A 23,406-nucleotide genomic window follows, 5' to 3' on the forward strand; every position below is an offset into this window, starting at 1 on the left:
AACGTTTTTAGGAACCACTGAAGTAGACAATACCACATTCACTTGTAGTTTACATGGCAAAGCATTTTATTTATTAAAAATAACGTGGCGGAGTGAATGTGTGAATGCTGTGATTAAGAATGTGGTTCTGGATTTTCTGGAACACTTTTGTATTATCTGGAATTAAATAAACTGATGAATGAAAGCTGTGAAAGCTAATTTGAATTTCCAGTGTTCATCTTTATGTGTGCAAGTGAACTAAATATATTTATCTTTCAAAAGATTTTGATACATTTTTTAAAGTTGGAGGAAAAAAGGTTTCTGAATAGCCTACAAGAGTACTTTTACTTTTGGTATTTTAAATATATTTTGATGCAATTACTAGCTGTCAGTCTGTACTCTGTACTCATTCTGCAAACTTACCATTTTCAAATTGCAATCAATCAATCAAAACCACTGGTTGCATACAAGACATTTGATTGGTTAGTTCTGGTCACGAGTCACAACATCCTCTGCCTGGGACTTCCTATCTGCTTCCTGTCGCGTCACCCATGACAACGAACCAAGTTTAGCAATGGGTAGAACGACACCGCCACAGAAGTCTCTGAAATGTACAGTGTACTTGGATATACAGGCTGTAAGTACATGAAATACAATAGGTTTCGTTTCGTTTTGTTTTGATTGTTGACACATGATCCGGGGATCATTGATCCCTATAGCTCTGATCCATGATAGCTCTAATGCGTTGATCCCGTGATCCTGTAGCCTGCTGTACATCTTAAACTATACCTTCATATCCCCCAATCCTTATGTTCTTATCATCCATCATCCCTTTATAATCGCAATCTGTTCTTATCGAATAGATAAGAAGGAATTGATTGAGCAAGATGCTGCAGTTATCCTGGCTGAAGTTCGGTTGTTTAGACGTGTTTAAACTTTGTGTATTATTTGGGAGACCTGAAACGACGCGACTTGACTCTGATTTGAGCGCATCAACGTTCATATTTCAAGTATAAAGTGCTCACCCCTGAGGCCACGGTTGTTAGAACTTTCCACCGGCTGGTATTCCGTAGTGTTATATAAAAAAAACGTTTATCCGACTGCCGGGTCAGTTTCTCCGTTTTTTCGCCATAATGCTTTCAACTACGCGCCTCTATCGGCTGAGAGGTGTATTGCACTCTGTTACATTATAACATTTTGAGAAAATAGTCACCGGCCGGATAAAAATACTTTTTATTGAAGAAAACGGAATGCACGGGTTCTAATACCCACCCGTACGAAATTCCAATGAGCTGCACATAATCAGTCAATAAACATGTACTGTACTGTAAACACAATACAATACTGAGCACCTATGAAGATCACTGTTTGTGCTAGATCACCTGCCCAGGAGTTGTGCTACATGAGCAGGAGGACCTCTACATCAGTGTCTGCATCATGGGCCAGTACAGAAAGACTGGGTGTGTGCCTGCAGTATTCCCTCTGCGCTTTCATCACAAAATGGTCTTCATCAAGGTGAGAAAGACATCGCTGTTGTCGGGCAGAAACTCTCATCTCCATTGTTTTTGTTGTTGTAAATTAACCCATTCTGAACTGGAACCCGTTTTGGTGTTAGCACTATGTTGTGCTTTAGCTATTGAAAAATAGCAGATCTACAAGCTCATAGCGCGCCACCGAGTGGCGCGCTAAGAGCTTGTAGGTCTGCTATTTTTGAAAAATCGAAGAACGACTGACATTTTTAGAATCTGATCTCAGGTCAGAATGGGTTAATCAGACCAGTGTGTGTCCAGTGGAAACCTCGCATGAATCTGATCTCAGGTCAGAATGGGTTAACGCTGTATAGTGTATACTTGATCATACTGCAGCATCACACAAAAGCCTCAGAAGTATCACATCCACAAGCCCATCTTCTACTTGTGCTGTTTTTGAATTTGAATCCTGATAAGTAACAGTTTTGGTCTTATATGAGGTTTCCAGACAAAAATAAATGATGAAGAGAGGGTAAAAAAGCAGAGACGGATTGATAAGTTGACGGTTTAGATAAGCCTTTCTTTATCCCCAGTGGGGAATTCAGCTGTCATCGCAGCAACAGCAGTAAGAGTGAAACACAGGGGATAGGGATACTGAGTAAGATTCAAGAATCAAGGTTTGAATAAATAAAGTAAAACAGATTGATGTACAGACTATCAACAGTGAATGTGAGAATGAATACTGTCAACAGGCCTTCAACAGACAGTATATATAATTGGGATGTGTACGTCATCATTTACACCATTTACCATTTGTCCTTTTGGGAAATGGTGCTCCACAATCATCATCACACACCGGTATACAAATAGAGTCCCAAATTGGCCAGCACTACTGAACAGCTACTGTTGAGGGAGCGAAGTGTTAGCCTGAAAACCACACTAATCTGCCGCAGGAAAACAAATAATCCCTGGGGAGATTGTTCTGGCATTTCAAATGTGCCAGAACAGAATAGATCGGCTATTTTCAAATAGCCAAAAGGTTTATAGGGCTGAAGTGTTTAATGTTTGTTTTGTAATAATAATCAAACTCTTCAAAGTAACTAGTAACTACAGTTTTCAAATTATTTTAGTGGAGTAAAAGTATAATATTTGCCTCTGAGATGTAGTGGAGTAGAAGTAAAAGTGCTGGAAACTGGAAATACTCCAATATCATACAAATGAAATACCTCAAAATTGTACTTAATTACAGTACTTTAAAAAATCATTCCCTTTTATTTAACCAGGTGAGTCCCATTGAGATGGTTATATTCTCTTTTACAACGGAACCCTGGCCAAGAAAGTGAACATGCACATATTACAACGTAAAATACAATAAGATGCACAGCAAAAACTCTAATTATACATTGATCATACTGAAGCAAAACAGCTGCAGGCATCAGTTTTTTCTTCTTCTTTTTTTTTTTACTTTTAAAATCACTCAAAGGGATTAAGGACGGTTTCCAGTAATACAGTGATTCTCAAACATTTTCATGTTAAGGAACCCCAAATGAATGTATTTGGCCACAGACCCCCTCTGTACATTCATTTTGCCAAGGACTCCAATACAAGATTTTTGTTGATTAAAATGTTAAAAAAATGTTAAAATGTCAAAATAGATCTTCACATTTCACTTTTATTTTTAATAGAAGATCTACAAGCTTGTGAATGCGTTGCGTTGTGAGCTTGTAGGTCGTCTATTTTCTAATAGCCAATGTACAGTATAGGGTTTACGGCTGATTTTGATGCTATATATTAATACATTCTTTGCTGACCCCACTTTGAGAATCACTGCAGTAATACTGTACACAAAAGGAAACTGCTGATTGGTCCGTGCTTGTCTGTTATTCTTCACCAGACTTTTCCAGGCGTAGTTGACCCTGGTGATGTGGCTGATCTCCTCGAAGGTAAGCCGTCTCCTGAGGTTTGATTCCTCATCGCTCATTCCCGAATCATCTGCTGTTTTATGCTCATAGGCTATTTGTTGTGATACTGATCATTAGCTTACAGGATGTTTGTGCTTTCTCTCCGCTTAGCTGACACTACATCTTTTGAGCTGATTCAGCTGGTACCTCCAGGTATGCTTTCGGATGATGCCATATGGGCATGTTCTGTTCTGAGTTTGTCAAAACAGTGCAAAAATAGGAGCTCAACTTTATTTGCGTGCTTATGTACGTGCGTGCATGTGTGGTTTCAGTGGGCGAGATTCTGGCCACAGTGGAGGAGTGCACTAGAGACTTCCTGTACCCTGGACCCAGGCTCAGTTCCAAAGACGGGGCTCTAGAGAGAGAAATGCTGATGAAGAGGTCCTCTACCTTCCCGGTAGGTTTCCAATGAATGTTCCCTTCATTTCCGTCAGCCTTTTCTGTCCATATTCTCTTGAGTTCAACTGACTTCTTCAGTCGTACTCTTCCTCTCCCCATCTCGCCTACACCTCTCTCCATGTCTCCTTCCCCTTCATCAATTTCTCTTTCTCTCCTTCCTGCCTCATCTGTCCATCTGTCCCTGCAGATTTCTTTTCCATCACATCCTGAAGCCCCAACAATAATCTCGTTTAGACATCTATGAACACTTGTCGCGCTTTCGTGTTTGTATTCAAGGCTTGCATAGCAATTTAGATGCCTCTATTCATTCACACTGCCAGATAATTTAAACATCACTCAAGCCTTTCTTGTTTGTGCCAATTTGTTGTTCTCGCACAGGCGTAGAGTGACGATTTACGGTTGTAAATCTCATCTTCCTGGCCATGTTGTTTATGTGTGCTTGTGTGCGTTGGTCTCCATCCTTGTGTAAATGCATGTTTGTTCCTAATTCTGTCTTTCACCAGGGAATCTCCCCCAAAGTGGAGTTTTTTACCTCTTCTGTCATTGAGGAGAGTGGCGGAAAGGACAGCGGGGCCGTCTCACCGGTAAGTGTGTCTCGTATCAGAGAGTGTGTACACGCGCACTCACACGCACACACTCCTAGCCAAACAAAACATACGTTAATTTTTGAGACATTTTTGAGACATTTTAGCTTTTGTTTTTTTTATCAATATTATAAACAGGAACTAGAGTAGCATATAACTGCAATGTAGCAAACTGTAATATTTGTTTCTAGATCAGTGGTTCTGAAAGTGAGGTTCCGGGACCCCACGGGGTCCCCAGCTAAGTTATTGATAGTTAGGGACCAATGGACCAGAGATGAAGAGTTCTTATGATTGTCACGGGGGGTTTTGTTGGGTACTTTCATTTACAGTTTGGTAATAAACACAGTGGTATGATTTCAGTTCACAACGAACAAATGATTCACTCATGACTTGTTTCAGCACCATGTTTCAGCACCATAACAGTTACAGTAGTAATGGATGATCAAAAGATGAGTTACAAATTCTTCACAGGGGCCCAAGCCCCTCAGCACCCACATACAGTACATGACGTCACAGAAATGGACCCTTAAAGTTCTGTAACACAGAGTGTACGTACCAGGGAGCCAAATGTACCCTTAGAGATCTCAGATCTGTAACTCAGAGAGTGCAAATCCACTTGGTTCCATTTGCACACTCTCTTAGGTCACATTGCCACCTAATACTTCGGTAGACTCGATGCGAATGGGCGGAAATTGGGATTCTTGCATATTTAATTTGCTGCGGTTTGCCTTCACACTGTCATCCGCAGAAATTGGAAACGCAGCAACTTCATCAATGTGTTCCATTCACAAACTAGCATACACAGTGAAATCTATGGTGATAAAATTATACTCATAACGTGCATGTGTCGTGTCGTGCCGTCTGGGATTGGACCCAGACAGCAGCGCAAAATGTTTACATGTTTATCGAGATGAAAGTCCCTACTCCCCAGTCCCCACACAGTGACAGCACTCCATTACGGCACGCACAGACAGACAGACAGAATATTCTGTAGGCTCACTGCAGTGTTTTTATGTGTTTCCTTGTACTCGTCCTCATTTCGATCAGGGTTAAAGTCTCCTCACACCTGCCAAACGAAGCGAACTTTCTGACAATGTGCAGCAGGATTCGTTTTAATCGCAGTAAAGCTTTCTGGTGTGAATGACACCTTAGTTATGGGGGTTCATGGAATAATGCATACCAAATATGGGGGGTCTTTGAAATAAAACAAAGTTTGAGAAGTTAAGAACCACTGTTCTAGATCATTCTGATGAGCAGCATCACTCTCAATCATTTGAGTCCGTTTCCACCATATAGACCTACCTTCTATTGTTGCCATGGCTACTGCCATCTATCTATCCCTGTAGTGTTTCAAGGGTATCTGTTCTCTCCTTGTGAATGTAATTACAGAGAGACAGATCTGTGGTTCCGATAGCAGGGCCCTTGCACTGTTCCTGCTACTACACAGCAAAAAACCCTGAGTGTTCCTTTGTTTACCTCTGAGACTGTACTCTCAGAGTTAAAGGAAATGCTGTGTAGCAAGTAGGGCTGCAGCTTCCAATTATTTTCATAGTGATTATTATTCATACTGACATCGATTACTATTTTGATTAATTGGATAATCGAGAAGCGTTTATTTGCAATTTTGAATAGATTAACCAGTTAACCAAAAGTTGCTCAAAATTGGGATAGATTATTAATAGATAATTTTACGAAATCATTGATTATTAATGATTTTCTTGATGGCTATTCAGATGATTTAGTTTTTCTTTTTTGCACCCCTATAGTAGCAAGGTCTTCATACAGTTAAGGAGATCCAGTCAGGCAGTTGGTTACTCAAATTCACATCCTTCTCTCACCTGCATCTCTTCCTTTTTGCATTGAAAGGGCAACCTGTGCTCAGCTGCATAAAATCACCATTTTACCTCGCAAAGGAGGTGGATTTCATTCTCTCTGGTCCCCTCGCTCTCTCTATCTGGCCCTCTATCTTTATTTCTCTCCTCCAGTCTCTCCAGAATTTATGGCGTATAAGGCACTTCCATCTATTCTCTTCAATATAATCTTCGTGTGTGTGTGTGTGTGTGTGTGTGTGTGTGTGTGTGTGTGTGTGTGTGTGTGTGTGTGTGTGTGTGTGTGTGTGTGTGTGTGTGTGTGTGTGTGTGTGTGTGTGTGTGTGTGTGTGTGTGTGTGTGTGTGTGTGTGTGTGTGTGTGTGTGTGTGTGTGTGTGTGTGTGTGTGTGTGTGTGTGTGTGTGTGTGTGTGTGTGTGCGTGCGTGCACGCACGTGGAGGACGGCAGGAGAGCTCTGTCTATTTTCTCTGAGAGAATGTAAGGTACCTTTTGCTGCAGCCCACCGAAAAAAGAAACAATTGTTTTGTTTTTGGAGGGGGGATAAAAGGAAAGACAATCCTTGTAACAGCTTGGCAGTCCTGTTAGTACCTTATGATCTATCGCATATGGGTTGGTGCAGAGCCATATATTTTCCAGGTGCACTAACACAAGCGGAGGCTGTTTGGTTAAATGGGATGTCATTGACACCAAGGCAAATTGTCAATGTGTTCTCCTGGCCCCTTAGGGAGACATGCGGATCAGGGCCCAGCCGTGGCTGTCACACTGTAGAATTTCTCCATTCTCACGGACCTAATGGCGCTTCAACATGGGCGTGCCAATTCGTCCCAAGTGTCGTGTTTTATTATGGATCACAGAATGAAAGCACCTGCTTACAGAAATCTCTATATCTGTAATGGTGGGAAATATACATTCCATCTCTCACAAAGTATCTCTCCTTTCCTTGGTCACTCTTTCATACTCATCTTCCCTATACTGCTTTTCTCTCACCGCTCTAAATGGTCTTTCTGTATCTTCTCTGTATCCTGTTCCATAGACATCTGTCTAGTATGCTTTCGCTCATGTCAATCTTGCTGTGTTTCCCCGTCCATGTGCCTCTCGTAAAAAAATAAACCCTTTTTTTAAAGGCCATCCGCCACTGTTCTCTCTCTTAAATGGTGCTTCTTTATTCCTATCAAAATAATTTGCATGGATAAGAAATTATTTATAAGATAATACGTTTGTATTGATCCCTGGAGGGAAATTTAGGTGTCATAGCAGCAGGCAGTGAGAATTAAACACAGCAGAGGTACAGGTAAGAGTCAACCAATAAATTATAAAATTAAATAAAGTAAAATACTTAGCTGTAATCTATCAATAAATATAAATGTACAGTGAATTTATAAATTAATCTAAATCTATTTCTTTACATATATCAACAATGAATATATGAATAAATATAAATGTATTGCTATACATCTATCAACAGTGAATGAACATATAAATTAAATTAATATTATTACAGTCTCAAATTAAAGGTTCTTAACAGGCATCTGTCAACATTTGGCAATGTACCTGTATATCTTAGTAGTCCATGTGGAAGTGTCAGTGTGCCAGAGTCCATGCAGGAGTCAGTCATTCAAAAGAACAGACAGTGCCAGAGTCAAAGCAAGAGTCAGTAATCCCAAAGAACGGAACACACAATACAAGTTGGGGTGCCTGATGGCTACTGGCACAAAGAACGGGCCAAGGCACTTTGTGGCGTGCTGAGGAGGGCTGTAGCTGAACGTGCTCCTGGTCCTTGTCAGTTCATCATAGAGGGGATGAGAGGGGTTCTTCAGGCTAGCGTTCAGCTTCTCATCCTCCTCCGCCAGGAAGACTAGTTGTGCTTCAGGGCACAGCTAATGGGGATCACGACAAGCAAACAAAAATCCTCCTCCGCTACCACCTCCAGATTGTCCAGTTCAACTACAACTACAGAGCTAGCCTAGTTTGTTGGCGTCCCTTGTGCTGATGTCACCCGTCACCACCCACCCGTACCAACATACCACAGCAACGAAGAAGACGCTATAGCTACTACAATCTGGTAGGACATCTGCAAGCAGCTTGTTGCAAACATTGAAGGATCATGAGCCTCCTCAGTCTCTTCCTGTATAGGGCCTCGGCACAGTTTATTGCTCACGTGTACTCCTAGGACCTTGTAGGTGTCCACCATGTGCACATCGTCTCTTCTTGCTCCACTGTTATGGCCTATTCATAGTCTGGCTTTTCGGTGGTGAGATGACCACCAGAGCTGTAATAACGTGGAGCGGTGGTGAGTAAAAACGGAGAGAAGGGCTGGGGTTGCTCTTCACCGACCCTCGTGTGGTAGTTCGGTGGTCACCTCACCACCGTAAAAATCAGACTATGAATTACACTTTAGACCACCACCAGCTCCTTGGTCTGCTCAGCCTCTCCAGGTGGAGCAGGTAGATGATGGCATCATCCACACCAATGCTATGCCTTCTTAACATTGGCTTACAGCAGGTCCGGTCTTATACTCTCTTGTATTACAGGTCACATATTGGGTGAGGTTTGTCAGGATTTTAGATATATATTTTTTTTTGCTTTTTCTGCCTTTATTGATATGTTGAAAGTAGACTGACAGGAAATGGGGGAAGACACGCGGCAAAGGCCGTCGGGATCGGAAGTCGAACCCGCGGCACGCCGTCAATGGTGCTCAGACGGTTGAGCTAACCGTCTGGGCTGATTTTAAACATTTTAACATGGTTAAAATAGGCACTGACAGTTATGATTGTGCTGGGGTTCTTTATAATTCTGCGACAGTGGAGTGGATGATGTCACCCAGGTGCCCTGCCACAGAGATTTCTTGTGGTATTGAGGCTAGCTTCATTTTCTTGTTTGATAAGCAACTTGTAGCTCGTGCTTTATTGGCTCAAGGACAGAACCTCATATTTCACAATACCGTCAGCTGCATAGAAGCTAATCACTCAGCTTTGGACAGGAAAGAGGGACAGACCTTCACTGGCTCTCCACCAGCAAACGAACAACAGATGGAAGACGGAACAAAGAGGACAGAGAAGCCTAGATGTTTTGTCGTTAGCTTGTAAATCTATCATTTTCAGTGCGCAGCACCATCATGCAATGAAGCATAAACTAGGCTTGAGGCTAGAGTGTGAGCAGTGCACAGAGGAGGGCGGAGAAAAAAGGGGGAAACCTGACTTTGTTTAATTCCATTAAATCAATACACTCTGAAATGGCAACCTCAATCAGGATTTATTTATCATCCCCTTCCTTTAAAAAAAATGCGTTTCAATGCTCCATGATGTCTGTAATTAGCATTTAGATAATCTTTGTTTTACAGCCAAGTAATGCCTCTTATCTCATTAGACTGGAGATGGCCATCAAACACAATTAACATTTTTCCTTAACTTATTTATCTTGGCCCAGCACCGCCCGGAGGAAGCTGGATATTGCATCCGACAATGATGTTAGTGGCCATTAGAGTTATTGAAGTTATTCTGCAGAGGTGGTCTTAGCCACGAGGGCCGAGAGAGACCTATTGTTGTTGTTAACACTTATGCTGCATGAATTAGCTAATGGTTTAATGGTGTCATCGAAAGAAAACAAGTCTGTATAGAGGCTGAGAGCAATAATTGGCTTAATGGTTGACATATCTGCAGTCTACAGAAAACTGTAGACGTTGAGACTAAAAGCTGCATATTGTTAGCCTGGAAACCAGGTGAATCTGCCAGCTCAAATTTAATTTAATTTGCTTTTGTGTATTGGTCTGGCAATGTCAGCCCAGCATAATTGTCTCCGTGTATGCCTCCCAAATAACCTGAATCAGAGCACATCATGCTGACAAACTGGAAGAAAATGACGTTATTTATTTGTCTCATGCCAGCATTGTTGACGCTCTTTCGCTTTTCCTTTTGTCCATTTTTCTTTTCTCTTCAGCCTGACTGTCTCTCTCCAGTGAGGACATCTCCATCCCTGCCCAGGCGGAGCTCAGAAAAATGTCCACCATCACCCAATCTACCATGTCAACCTCCATTCAGCCAACAGCTTAGCAGAGAGCATGATGGCAACTGTAGTCCACAGGAAAGCAGCAAGAAAACTCTTACTAATACCGAGGCTAAAAAGACATGGTCGTGGTAGGGCTGGGCTTTATCAATATTATATCAATACTGTGATGTGAGACTAGATAATCGTCTGGGATTTTGCATAATATAATATAATATATTGTGATATGACAAGTGTTGTTTTTTCTGCCTTATATCTAAAATATGTATATTATATAAACCTAATTGTGAAAGTTGCCAACCTACAAGCTAAACAAACCATAGCCGACCAAGGAGCTTGTAGGTTTTATTGTCACAATATCGATATGAAGGTATTTGGATATATATCGTGCTCTTTGATTTTGTCCATAGCCCTAGGACGGGGTCTTCTACGGACTCTAGCTACCAGCAGCCAACAGTAGCCTCCAGGACACGAGCGCTGTCACCCTACACTCACCGCAGAATGTGTGAACTGTCAGAAGACGCCAGGCAAAGACTCAGACATCTCCAGCTGGGACCTCATCTCTTCAAGAAGGAGACAGAGAGCCAGACACCATTCCTGGTTGGTAAACGTTTAGCTCTGAATGACATTTTTCCGAGCTGTACAGCGATAACACTCTAAAACGCAAGAGTTCTTTCAAATCCGAAGAGAGCCTCTATATGCCAAAGAGTGTGTCACTGAAAGGAACCTGGCTGTGGGCATTCCCCTGTATTTTCAAACGGTATTATACAGTCCTAGTCCCTAAAGATTCCTCGAAGCTGTTGCACTTGTTCTGGTAAATGATAGAGAATTTTAAACTTGGATCTTATATTATAGAACCCTCGGGGGCTCCTGTCAACTATAGGTTTTAATTTATTTAATCTGTGACTGCACAGATGAAATTAGAAAGTGTTCACTCTTCGTTCACTGGCGAGCTGAATATACGTTGCATTTGAATGTGAATCCGATGGCAGCAAAGGATAGCCTTGAAATTAAATGTATCTACAGCAGTGATTCTAAAACTTAATTTTATTTCAAAGACCCCCATAACTCAGAGAGTGTACAAATGGAAATTGTACTGTCTCAGAGTTAAATACCTCTGAAACCCCCCAAAGGAACCATCGATGTCCCTGGACCTCTGATCTATAATATGATGCTCTATTTTACTTAATGGTGCTCTTCAAATTTAATCAAATCTGGATGTATGACTATCAAATCAATCCACCATGATGCACTTATTAAACAAACTGGTTGCGTAAAGGTGTGAGAAGTTTTCTATGTGATATACCTGTACATGGATCCCACTTACTATAGAATACAGCCGATAGAGCATGTCTTTGTCTAACCACCCCCCCTTCTGTTTTCCCTCGGGGATCCCTTAGCCACAACCTTGGTGATTAAGAGTGGAGCTGCAATTAATAAATTGTTACTTAATGGAGTAATTAAGTATTTCGGCCCGGTGTTCAAAGTGCGTTCAAGAGCCTTGCCTCTTCCCACATTAACTACATTTGGAACCCAGTCTCAACATAATATATTTTTGTAGTTATTTCTCTCCAACAATTGACTTTTTTATCATTGCGTTGTTGAATAATGTTTTGTAAGCATGCCAAATAACAATAACATATTTCCAAATAAAAACATGTTGACGTGACACACAACGTGGTACGTCAGGATTTAGGTGAAGAGGTGCCCACATAATTTAGGGTTGCCAACTACAATACCTGAAATTCAAATAAGGGACACCCACCCTGGCCCTGAAAATCTCTCTATACATGCACAGTTTTTGTATATTATTACAAGTTACAACCTGTATTATGCATGTGAGCTATTTGAAATTGTAAGCTGTGCGTCATTGATTGATTCCCTTATCATTTCAATGAGAGACACATCTTTTATTTTCCAACTAAGGGGCGATTCCTTATTTCAATAAGGCAACCGTACCACATATCCTGGGACTGTCAATCTACTTCTGTCATTCTTTCTCAAACTGGCTGAAGGGACTGTATGAGTATGATATACTGTACGTGTCATTGCAAGCTAAATAAGATGAATATAACATAATGTTTGTCTCTTGTATTAATATTTTTTCCTGATAGATTCATCTAATTATTGGGTGTTTTGGTGTTGACTTTGATTGATTGATTGATTGATTACCTGCCCCACCAGGTGTCTCTTTGCAGCAGTGTCTCTGTGACAGGGACTCCTTCCTCACAGCGTCTATGCACTCCTAAAACCAGTAGCCTGCGTCACAGTCCGTCCACTGGTGTCACAGCTGAATGCACAGGTAAGGCTTATCTGACACACACACACACACACTCTCACACACACACACACACACACACACACACACACACACACACACACACACACACACACAGATCTCCCAAGCATACACACATGGTCAGCCAATATAATATGTACTCCAGCAAAATGCAGTTTCTTCCACAGCCCAGTTTGTACAAGAAAATGAATATTTTATAAGCAAAAAGAATTGTTGCACTTCACAGTTCTCCAGTGCCTCTATCTCTCTCTCTTGTCTGTCCTCTTGTCTCTCCCAGATTCCTCTCTCCTGGGGACTTACAGACCAAGAATAGCTAAAGTGAGTTACAGTATTTAAATGTCAAGAGCCATTCTTGTCATGTTGTTGTCTCAAAACGTATTAAAGTGCTATCTATACCCTACCTACTGCATATTTCATGTACATTTAAAACTAGTTTATACAATGACAACCCGTCTTATCCCCTAACCCAGGTGTTCCCAAACTTTTTTGGACCAGGTACCCCTTTTGGGGTAGATATTTTTCCAGGTACCCCCTCATCCTCGCAACACGGATAACAATATATTTACAACCACAAGCAGTGTTTCCTGCAGGAAAAAGCTTTGGCATGGTGCTGGGCACAGGCCGCAATTTTGATTAATTAATTAATTAATTTGATTAATTAATTAATAAGATTAATACATTAAGATTAATTTGTATTATTGCTCTTGTATTGCTATTGGAGACACTGGGGGGACACTGGGGGACACTGGGCAGGCACTGAGGAGGCACTGGGGAGACACTCAGGGGCACACTAAATGTAGACGTCTAAATGTAGACGTCTAAATGTAGACGTCTAAATGTGTACGTCTTCTCTTATGGGGGTCCCTGGCATATCTTTTCAAATGGGGGTCCACACTAAGTAAAGTCAATTTGGGGGTCCTTGACATGAAAAAGTTTGGGAACCACTGCTTTAAACACTTTAGCACTTTATGAACATGAACAAAATAGATGGGTCCCCCCTGGAACTCCCTCAGGTACCCCTGGGGGTCCCGGGACCCTACTTTGGGAACCACTGGCATAGGAGATAAATGGATTTAGTCCCTTGTTTGTGCCGAATCTAAATGACGTCTAAATGTAGACGTCTAAATGTGTACGTCTTCTCTTATGGGGGTCCCTGGCATATCTTTTCAAATGGGGGTCCACACTAAGTAAAGTCAATTTGGGGGTCCTTGACATGAAAAAGTTTGGGAACCACTGCTTTAAACACTTAGCACTTTATGAACATGAACAAAATAAATGGGTCCCCCCTGGAACTCCCTCAGGTACCCCTGGGGGTCCCCGGACCCCACTTTGGGAACCACTGCCCTAACCTAACCATAACCGCAAGCATGGGAGCAGACGCTAGTCCATGCGGACGCATGTCGGACTAATGATCCGTCAGAATTACGTGCGGTCCCCATTAATGCATGCAGGTGTTTGCACATATTGTCAAGGAGAAAAGGGTCACATGGTGCTACAAATAACTGTTAAATGTTTGTTTTCAACTAGCATGGTGCACCTAATAGGTGGACGGGCTGTTGCTAGATAGTTTGCAGGAACATCATTATTTGAAAGAGATTATTTTCAAACAAGAAAGACATTTATTATACTGTTGTGAAAGACATCGCTTAACACCAGTGTTGATTTTGACAGCACATTTTGATTTAGTTTTAATCTTAAATATATTTTAGTCTTTTGAAAAAAAAAGTTAGTTTTAGTCAGATTTTCGTTGTGAGCTTGTAGATCGTCTATTTTAGATCATGACACACCGTAACCAAGCATAAGATGGCTTGTCTTTTAGTTCTACTGGTGCTACAATGTGGTAAAAATAGATCATATTTATTTACTTGCTAATAACCATTTGACCTCAGACTTGGTGGCTTTATAGTATTCTCAAAGTCCGCTCCCCAATTAGATGATTGATATTTAGGAACCAAGTGGATCTCTTGCGGGTCTGTAACTCTGAATGATAAATGGACTCTCTAAGACCCCTCCCAGAGTGTGCAAATTAATCCAAATGGACCTGTAACGTTCCATTTGCACGCTCTCAGAGTTATGGAGGTCTGCAGCCAGATGCTTGAAATCAAAACCACTGTACAGTAGTACAGCTCCAAATGTCTCACTTCTAATTGTTGTTTCAACCTGTTTTTCCAGTCAGGGCAAGGCTCCATGAGGACCCAGTCATCTCCGGGGAAGTCATCCAAGCACAAAGCTCCTATTAGAACCCCAGTGAGAGACACTTCTTTGGCCCTGTCCACGCCTGGGATGTCCAGTTCAACCCTCAGCAGCTTCTCTCTAAGGGAACGGTAAAGAACCAGGGATGCTGTCAGAGGGTCTATAGCAGTTCCCATTCACAATCTTTTCTGGATCAGGGCCCACTTGAAAACCTTGAAAGGGTTCCGAGGCCACCCATCTGACCACTTAACACGGCATTGCATTTCCAGAGCATGTTCATTTAAATGATCAATCAATTGTGTCCTGGCCTGTGCAAAGTGCAAAGTGTGGTTGCCGCAATCGCTTACATAGACCAAATTGCAACCGGGACTAACGCTCCGGTTCAGTTTCTATCCTTTTATTACTCTATGGTCATGACCCAAGGAATCCATGGAAAAGGACATTTTGATTTTACGACTTAAGGTTCAAGAGTTATAGGGAAAAATGCAAAGTGGGCTGTTATAGCGCCACCATGAGGCAGACTAATTCCTTTTCAATACATTTTCATAATTATTATGAACCTCCCCCCCAGTCTTGTAAATATGGCGCTTACGGTCTCCAAGGGAAAAAATACTTGAATTGGAGCCTTAATTAGTCTTCGATCTTCCCATTATAAGGGAGAACTAATTAATGAATATCAATTAAACTATACAACATATCTCTTAGCAAAATACGAGCACACGATTCCCAATGAAGCCAGTCGATTTGACATATTACGGCTCAAGTGCGTGCTACCAAAACTTTGGGACAAGTAGCGTGCCAAAGTATCGCTGATTTACAATAACAATAGTCTGTTTGTTTTTTTTCACAGTGCTAGACGTAGATTTAGATCAAGTCTAATCCAACGGTTAAGTGTGGCAATTTACACAGCCGTTGTTTACTTGCTTACTTTATTTGCACTGAAAAGACTGTGGCTGTTTTGAAAGAATTAATTAATTTTAATAACCGCTAGGCACGGCACCCAAATTATTTCCTCTAAAATCAATACTATTTCATACTGTAAGTAATGAGTGTAAAGTTGGACTTGAATTATTTTACTTAACGGGAGTTGGGAGCAAAAGTTCCTGTCTTTTCTGATCTGTGGTATAGGTATAGGTAGTCTGCACTCCATGCAGCTTAGATAAAAGGCAATGCCTGTAAAGTATAAATCAACGCATTTAATCTATCGGTGATCTCCTGAGCGCATCAATGGATGTGAACATCTGAAGAAGAGCATCACAGTTTGTTCTAGCTGTGAAATCCTCAGGTTCCATCTAAACTCAGGCCTAAGCCAAAAAACAAACCTTTTTTGGGGGGTGGAATTCACCTGGAATTTGTCCTCATCTGCCTGGGTAAACCATTTGTTTGTTCAAAAGATCTCAAAGGATTTGTGTGGTTTAAAAAAAAACATTATTTCTCAATGATTTTCCAATTATATATTGACAAATATGGCCCTGTCATCATGCGGTGCTAGCCATGCACTGTCGAGTGGGTGTGCATGTGCGTACACATACGCATACACCTCTAATCTTTAATGTTGATCACACTCGACAGGCACGATGAATTCCCAGCCACCTCTCAAATTATGGGAGCTGATGTCTTGTCATGTTTGTTCATTACTTAGAAAGGAGGGAAAAGAGAAGGGAAAACAAAGAGGAAAATGGTATTGATTTGTGCCGCAGTCTGAGCCCTGATGCATTTGACCCGACGCACACTTTAATACATTCTGAGAGACCTTGTCATCGATCGCGGCAGCTGCAAGTTGAACACACCGATGGGACCGATGTTCTGTTTTGTTTGTTTGTTTGCTCTACGCAGCCTCTACCCATTCCCCCTTTTTCTCAGTCCATAAGTAAACATTAAAATCAATAGACCATTTTAAAGTGGAAAGTAAATTGTAGGAAATTAATGATACTTCTTTCTCAATTGGAAACGCGACAGGAGTTGCGAGGTGGAAGATTAGAGCGACCCCAGTAGATTCCCTCAGACAGGGAGAGGGACACGTCTCACTGTGACTCTGGGATAGAAAAAGAAAATGACAGACGCCACAGCAACTTTTGCCCCATATGCCCCTGACGTCTCAGTCTATTCATGTAGCCAGATGATTTGTCTTTGACTATGTGAAGCAGGAAGTGAATTTATCTGATTATGGATGAAAAGCTTCCCTAACCCCCGACTCCATCCAAGCTGTGGCATCAGTCAGTCAGTCCACTCTGACCAAAATGGACGTGGACGAGAGGCAATCCTGGAATTTATTACTCCTTTACTTCTGTCTGTTTTTCATTGCCATCTTATATTTCATGAGTGCCCGCGGTCATCTTGCGGACAGAATACATTTATATTGTGCTGATGAAGGACGTTTCTGCCTCTATTTCAAACACATAGGCTATTGTGAAATTGTGCTTTTGTTTTCACACTCCATTTCGCATTCAAGAAGGCCAAAATTAAAAACAATTTTAGTTGAAGTAAGTGCTTGTGTTCCAAACTGCTTACATGTTTTGTTTGAGTTTTTTAATGCAGTGGATAGAAATGTGTCAAGTTGTACTTTAAGTTTGGTCATGACTCGTGGCACTCCCAGCTTTCCTTAGGTCACAGCACAGACTAGTGGACATCCTGTAAATCATCACCATGGGAAGGATAGCAATGCATGTGTACTTTGTAGAACTACACATGCACTAGAGAACTACACCAGAGAATTCATGTAAGATTGTTCAATGGTAATTACTTTCTCCACCTGATCTTAAGCCTGCATCATTTAAGTGGTTTATAAAACAGGAGCATAGAATCGGTCATTTGAGATTCTTACAGGTTTTCTAATGTTTTCTCCCTCTCTCTCTTTCTGTTGTGTAACTTGTTACACAACCCTCAGGTTCCAGCCCAGTCGGTCCAGTCCCTCCCAACAGATCCACAGCCGGGTCCAGAGGATCCTGCAGACCCACAGAACCCCCCAGAAACACCAAGTAAGAAACACCTGTCCTGCAGTTCCACGTGCATCACAAAGGCATTTTGCAGGCAAAACCAGTCACACTGCTACTTAATGTGCATAGTTCATTTTAGAGCGATGGACAGGAATGGAGTAAACACTTAAGTGGCATGCACTGCATTGCTTAACCTCAAGATTTTCATTGACTCAAAACATCTCTTCACCATGTTTGTTCCTGTAATGCTCTTTACATTCAAAACCTTCCTACGTACCTGCTGGGGCTCTGTTTGTCTTCTGTACACTTCAAAAAGCAGGGAATTTACAGAGGTTTGGGTTCAAAAGCACAGTAGCGCCAAACTACCACACCCACCCATCTGCAGGCCACTTGAAACATCCTGAATGGCGAAACGTTGTCTAATTACTCTAAAGCTGTGTGAAATCGGCTGTGGAATAAAGAGGCAGTAGTGTGTGTGTGTGTGTGTGTGTGTGTGTGTGTGTGTGTGTGTGTGTGTGTGTGTGTGTGTGTGTGTGTGTGTGTGTGTGTGTGTGTGTGTGTGTGTGTGTGTGTGTGTGTGTGTGTGTGTGTGTGTGTGTGTGTGTGTGTGTGTGTGTGTGTGTGTGTGTGTGTGTGTGTGTGTGTGTGTGTGTGTGGGAAGGAGATGTAAGGTGTAAGCTGCAGCTGTTGAGGACTCGTCTCTCCAACACAAAGACAAACAACGAGGTAGCCAAGTGCCACCGTTGGGAGCCACCAGCTACAAGAGGCTGAGGCAAAGATTTGAGAGAAAGAAAGAGAGATTAAGAAAATCTTTAATCCTGAATGAAAGAGCAGGAGAGACTGGGGGGAGTTAAGTCTGAAAGGAAATTAAGTCAATTATTGACTCCCATAGGGTTCGGACTGAAATAGCTTTGATACAGACAATCCAAACAATTTTGTGTGTATGTCAGTACACATGAAGGACAAACGTCGTTAGGACAGAGGTGATATATTTCATTCTAGTTCAGAGCATGCACTATGAAATGGAATGAAAACAGCTCTCAGCCTGCAAGTTGAATGTGTTAATTCTTCTTATTATGGCTTACAATAATGCGTAGATCACAGAAAATATAAAGATATGAGACTCTGTACTGTGTTTTCATGTGGATAAAGGATGATCAGAAAAGCTCTGGATTATTGCCCGGGTCCGTACCTTTCCCCTCTACACCAAAGCTCACAATGTGTTGGGACACGACTTGTTGTGAGCTTGTAGATCTGCTTGCTTAATTGACTCCCATGGGAATCCATAATAAACATCGTTTCCCTGCCGCAGTTTTTCACTAACCTTTGAAGAATCACCCCGTCGCTATTGTACCTGAGAATCGAGCGTCAGTGGGGTTCTTTTTCCGGTAACGTGATCCAAACGCGTGACGTCACCAGGTTGTCCGACGGAAACCATGTATGTCTTATCAAAAAACTGCAAATTAAACATGTAAAACAAAAGTCGGTTTAGTGTGTTCCGCAGGGAAAGTGTATATACCAGTCTCCGAAGCTACTGTACTTGTGTTATCCAATGATAAGGTTTTGTCATTACATGTTGATAAACAAGATGTTTAAGGGGATCTGGAACAGTGACATGATATTCAAAGAAAAACCTTTATTTAACACCAGTTAACTGATTCGGAATGCTGTCACATCATGCTGTGTGAACCAAGCATGAAAGTATATGCTTGGTTGGCGACATGGAACTGACTTATTCCAAGGATGGCGTAGAGGAAATGCCCTCACCTTGAGAGACTCCATTATTTCTTCCTCTCCTCTCTTCCACTTGATCAACCTTGATAAGTTATCTCTAGCATCTCTGTAATGGCAGTTGTTTGTCTCTATCTCTTTTATCTTGTGCAGTAACGTGATGACTTGCCTCTGTCTATGTGATAGTGATCGCTATGGTTGCCTGTACTGTCTGCAGCACCAGCTCCCATATGCTCTTTATATCCAACACACTAAAGCCACATTTGCCACGTTTCTACAGAAACCTGTTTGGAAAGTGTCATGTCCCAACAGCAGCAGCATGGTGTGTATCCGGAATCTGTTGCCAAAGAATAACCTGTGACTCATACTCCTCAATTTTGTCCAGACAATATATCTGGATCACTATAGCAAGAATGTATGGTGCCCTGGGAGCACAAATGAACACTGTTTAAAACAGTTCTTCAGTTCTAATTACTTTGGTGGGGAGGGCAGTGGCATTGGCCACAATGTCTGTCTCAAACACTTCTCCCTGTCTCGTCACTATGGACAAAAACATGGCTGTTCCCCACCACACTTTATCACTCAGTGACCAATTGGATTCATCCGCCTCCCTGAATTAAATGTTTTGAGGTTTGATTTGTTGTTCTTGTAGAATAAGGTTATGTGTTGTACCCTATCTGTGGTCTCTGTCATTTGTTGCCTGTGATGCTTTGGACCAGTATGTTAATATCTGTTAGTAGTACTCTCTAACAGTATGATGTGTTTGTGTGTTGTTTCACATAAGGGTCAGGAGGAAAGTACAGCGGATCGGTGTGACATCTCTAGTGACAGCCTGGACCACTGCACCAGGTAAAATACTGTCCCTTTCAACATGATGACCACCCATAGAGAAGATTTCTCAATTACCTCCTTTTATATAGCCTCACATCCAATCATTTCTGCACTAATAGGCTATACAGTATAATCATGGTTAGGACTGACAATGGCACTTTACCTAATAATGGACTGACATACAATTTCATTCTAGACAAAAGATGGTAGTCATTTCCAATAGTTCATATTTCTTTCCCACACTAATGTTAATTGTATGTGTTATAATTAAAAAAATAATAGTCTGCACATTTATTGCTTTTTCAACATTTTGATCATAATGTGTATAATATAGAAGACCAATGATGGAACTATCTTAATTACTTGAAGGTGAAGTGAAGGTCTTACAAACGGTGTATTTGAATCAATTACCTTCACAATCTCTGCTTTTCAAGTGCTTTATTTTAGCCACTGTACCACCACTTGTATTAAGGGTTTGTTTTGTTTTTGTCTTAGCTCCAGAGGTGGTGTGAGGGAGACGTCTGTCCAAGTGGACAACGGGTCCCTTTACAGCAGCAAGCCCCATAGAGCTGTGTTTGAGGACAGTCTGGGAGAAATCTACAAGGACATGTACAGGAAGGCCTCTAGCTCCAACTAAGATCTTATTCTACACAGTATATTGAATTGTAAAGCATTGCAAATGCAAAGGGACCAAGACAATTCCTGGTCCAGGCATTAATTTACGTGGCTGTCCACTTTGCAGAAGGAAACTGGGTGGACCGGTGACTGTTCATCATCTATTGTAACTTTGTAAAGCAGTAGTGTCTATTGTGCCAGTTAACAGCCATGGCATTGTAGGTGATCACATTTTGAGGCGTTGTGAACTTGTAGATCACAGTATGCAGTGTCGGCATATAGACACTACATATCTATATTTGCACAATTAACAGGCCTGGGTTAAATATTCAACATATACTAAAAGTGCAACTAAATATTTCACTACTGTCACAGATCTATTATTTTGTATTAACTTAATGACTGTACTCGAATTTAATACACAGGACCGAGCTCTGAGAGCTTATCTGCGTTATGCTTTTAGTATTATTTTGTATAAATCTGTTAAAGTATTCAATCAATCAATTCAATATAAACTAATGGGATAAACAGTCCAGTTTATCAGTGGATGTAATGACTTACTGAATACACATACAGGACAAATATTTGCTCTTAGCAAAATGAGTGCCATGATCTGACAATAGCTTTACCTGCATCATAACCTGTTTAATAAGTACTGAAAACATCGGAAACACGTTTGAAATTTTGAACATATGTACGCCAAAATGAATATTGAAATTTGACCACAAAATCACATAGATCTATACATGTGGGATCTTGTACAAGGGGAGTACTATAGGCGGCTGCCATACTGTGTTGTAGGCTCAATATGGGTCTGAGCACACCTTAGATTCCGCATGCGCGGACAGAATAAGCTGTCTTTTGTGTCATTTCCGGGTTTTTAGACAGCTGGTGGATGGGAAAGGAGCTCCACCAATGTGGCAGGTTGCCGCGTCGGCCAGATTCCCGGAAAAGCTTTCCCCAGCGGCATTCTGCCGCATGGGTGGAGCTTTATTTCCATCCACCAGCTGTCCAAAAACCTGGAGATGACGCAAAGGACATCTTCCTTTGGCCGCACAAGTTCAAGTGTGCCCAGGCTGTATGTCAGTTTGTCACCACCAGTTTGTCCTACTAGACCTGGGGTCTAGTAGGACTATAGTAAATAAAATAAAATCAAACCAGTGTGAAGTGAGTGGTGCAACTCCGTGTGGGGGTCCCCGGAAGTTCCAGAACCACAGGACCACGGCCAGGGTGCCGGCCCAGTTCCGGCGAGCCGCCCCACGTCCGAAACGGTAGAGAAAGGAGAGTTACCATGTGGGGGTCCATCTACTGTACCCTACTGTACTGTAGCCGACTGTCACTATACTGTACTGGCACAACCAAAATCATCATACAGTTAATATGTGCATGTAATGCAATGCAAATGAAAGACATATACTGTGTATCCCTATTCCCTGACATAATTTTATAGCTAAACGGACAGAATTCTATTTTATTTGAATGATGAAACCCAGCTGCCATTGATAGTTGGAAATGGAAATGGAAATTGCGGAAATGGAAATTGCGGAAATTGAAATTGTGGAAATGGAAATTGCGGAAATGCGGAAATGGAAATTGCGGAAATGGTAATTGCAGAAATTGCGGAAATGTAAATTGTGGAAATTGCGGAAATGGTAATTGCGGAAATTGCTCTTCACTTATAGCTATCTATTTTCAGGTAGATTGTTTTATTTTACTCAGTCAGCCATATCACTACTCATTCTTTTTCATGAAAAAGGTCATAGCTGGGTAATATATTTTCAGGCAAATTGTGTTTATTGTATTTTATTTTACTCAGCCATAACAATACATTTTCTGTTAACCAACTTGCTGGCTGGCAGGCAGGCAGACAGCTACTCATAGACAGGCAGACAGACAGACAGCTACTCATGGAGAATTGGACAGGCAGGCAGTCAGACAGCTACTCATAGACAGGCAGACAGACAGCTACTCATGGACAATTGGACAGGCAGGAAGGCAGACAGCTACTCATAGACAGACAGACAGCTACTCATGGACAATTGGACAGGCAGGAAGGCAGACAGCTACTCATAGACAGACAGACAGACAGCTACTCATGGACAATTAGGCAGGCAGGCAGACAGCTACTTATAGACAGGCAGACAGACAGACAGCTACTCATAGACAATTGGGCAGGCAGGCAGACAGCTACTCATAGACAGACAGACAGCTACTCATGGACAATTGGACAGGCAGGAAGGCAGACAGCTACTCATAGACAGGCAGACAGACAGCTACTCATGGACAATTAGGCAGGCAGACAGCTACTTATAGACAGGCAGACAGACAGACAGCTACTCATGGACAATTAGGCAGGCAGGCAGACAGCTACTCAGACAGGCAGACAGACAGCTACTCATGGACAATTGGACAGGCAGGCAGACAGACAGCTACTCATAGACAGGCAGGCAGACAGCTACTCATAGACAGGCAGACAGTAAGACAGCTACTCATTGACAGACAGACAAATAACTACTCATGGACAGACAGACAGACAGGCAGGCAGGCAAAGAGCTACTCATGTTATGTTATGTTATTA

General features: G+C 41.8%; 1 protein-coding gene across 2 annotated transcripts; it reads left to right on the forward strand.

Moving 5' to 3' along the window:
- The first annotated feature begins 547 nt into the window (after positions 1-547).
- Positions 548-22,119, forward strand: spata6 (spermatogenesis associated 6). Of its 2 annotated transcripts, none has more exons than XM_080769726.1 (14): positions 548-616; positions 1,357-1,494; positions 3,343-3,391; positions 3,521-3,562; positions 3,682-3,806; positions 4,312-4,392; positions 10,158-10,354; positions 10,634-10,823; positions 12,408-12,525; positions 12,800-12,840; positions 14,695-14,846; positions 17,603-17,693; positions 20,167-20,231; positions 20,709-22,119. In XM_080769726.1, the coding sequence occupies exons 1-14, from the start codon at positions 554-556 to the stop codon at positions 20,848-20,850; spliced, it is 1,494 nt and encodes a 497-aa protein (XP_080625852.1). In that variant the 5' UTR covers positions 548-553; the 3' UTR covers positions 20,851-22,119. The 2 variants fall into 2 exon arrangements, with proteins under 2 accessions (XP_080625852.1, XP_080625853.1); XM_080769727.1 differs by having other exon boundaries at positions 20,715-22,119.
- Positions 22,120-23,406: the final 1,287 nt, after the last annotated feature.

This window comes from Protomyctophum bolini (genome assembly GCF_963924005.1).
Source record: "Protomyctophum bolini genome assembly, chromosome: 8".
Lineage (NCBI taxonomy): Eukaryota > Metazoa > Chordata > Actinopteri > Myctophiformes > Myctophidae > Protomyctophum > Protomyctophum bolini.

What these genes read in the sequence shown, in the direction of transcription:
- spata6 (XM_080769726.1), top strand. Translation starts at nt 554, where the DNA reads ATGGGTAGAACGACACCGCCACAGAAGTCTCTGAAATGTACAGTGTAC. An exon ending in ACAGACCAAGAATAGCTAAA is followed by an intron (nt 12,841 to 14,694) that starts GTGAGTTACAGT and finishes CTGTTTTTCCAG; the next exon opens with TCAGGGCAAGGCTCCATGAG. An exon ending in GAACCCCCCAGAAACACCAA is followed by an intron (nt 17,694 to 20,166) that starts GTAAGAAACACC and finishes GTTTCACATAAG; the next exon opens with GGTCAGGAGGAAAGTACAGC.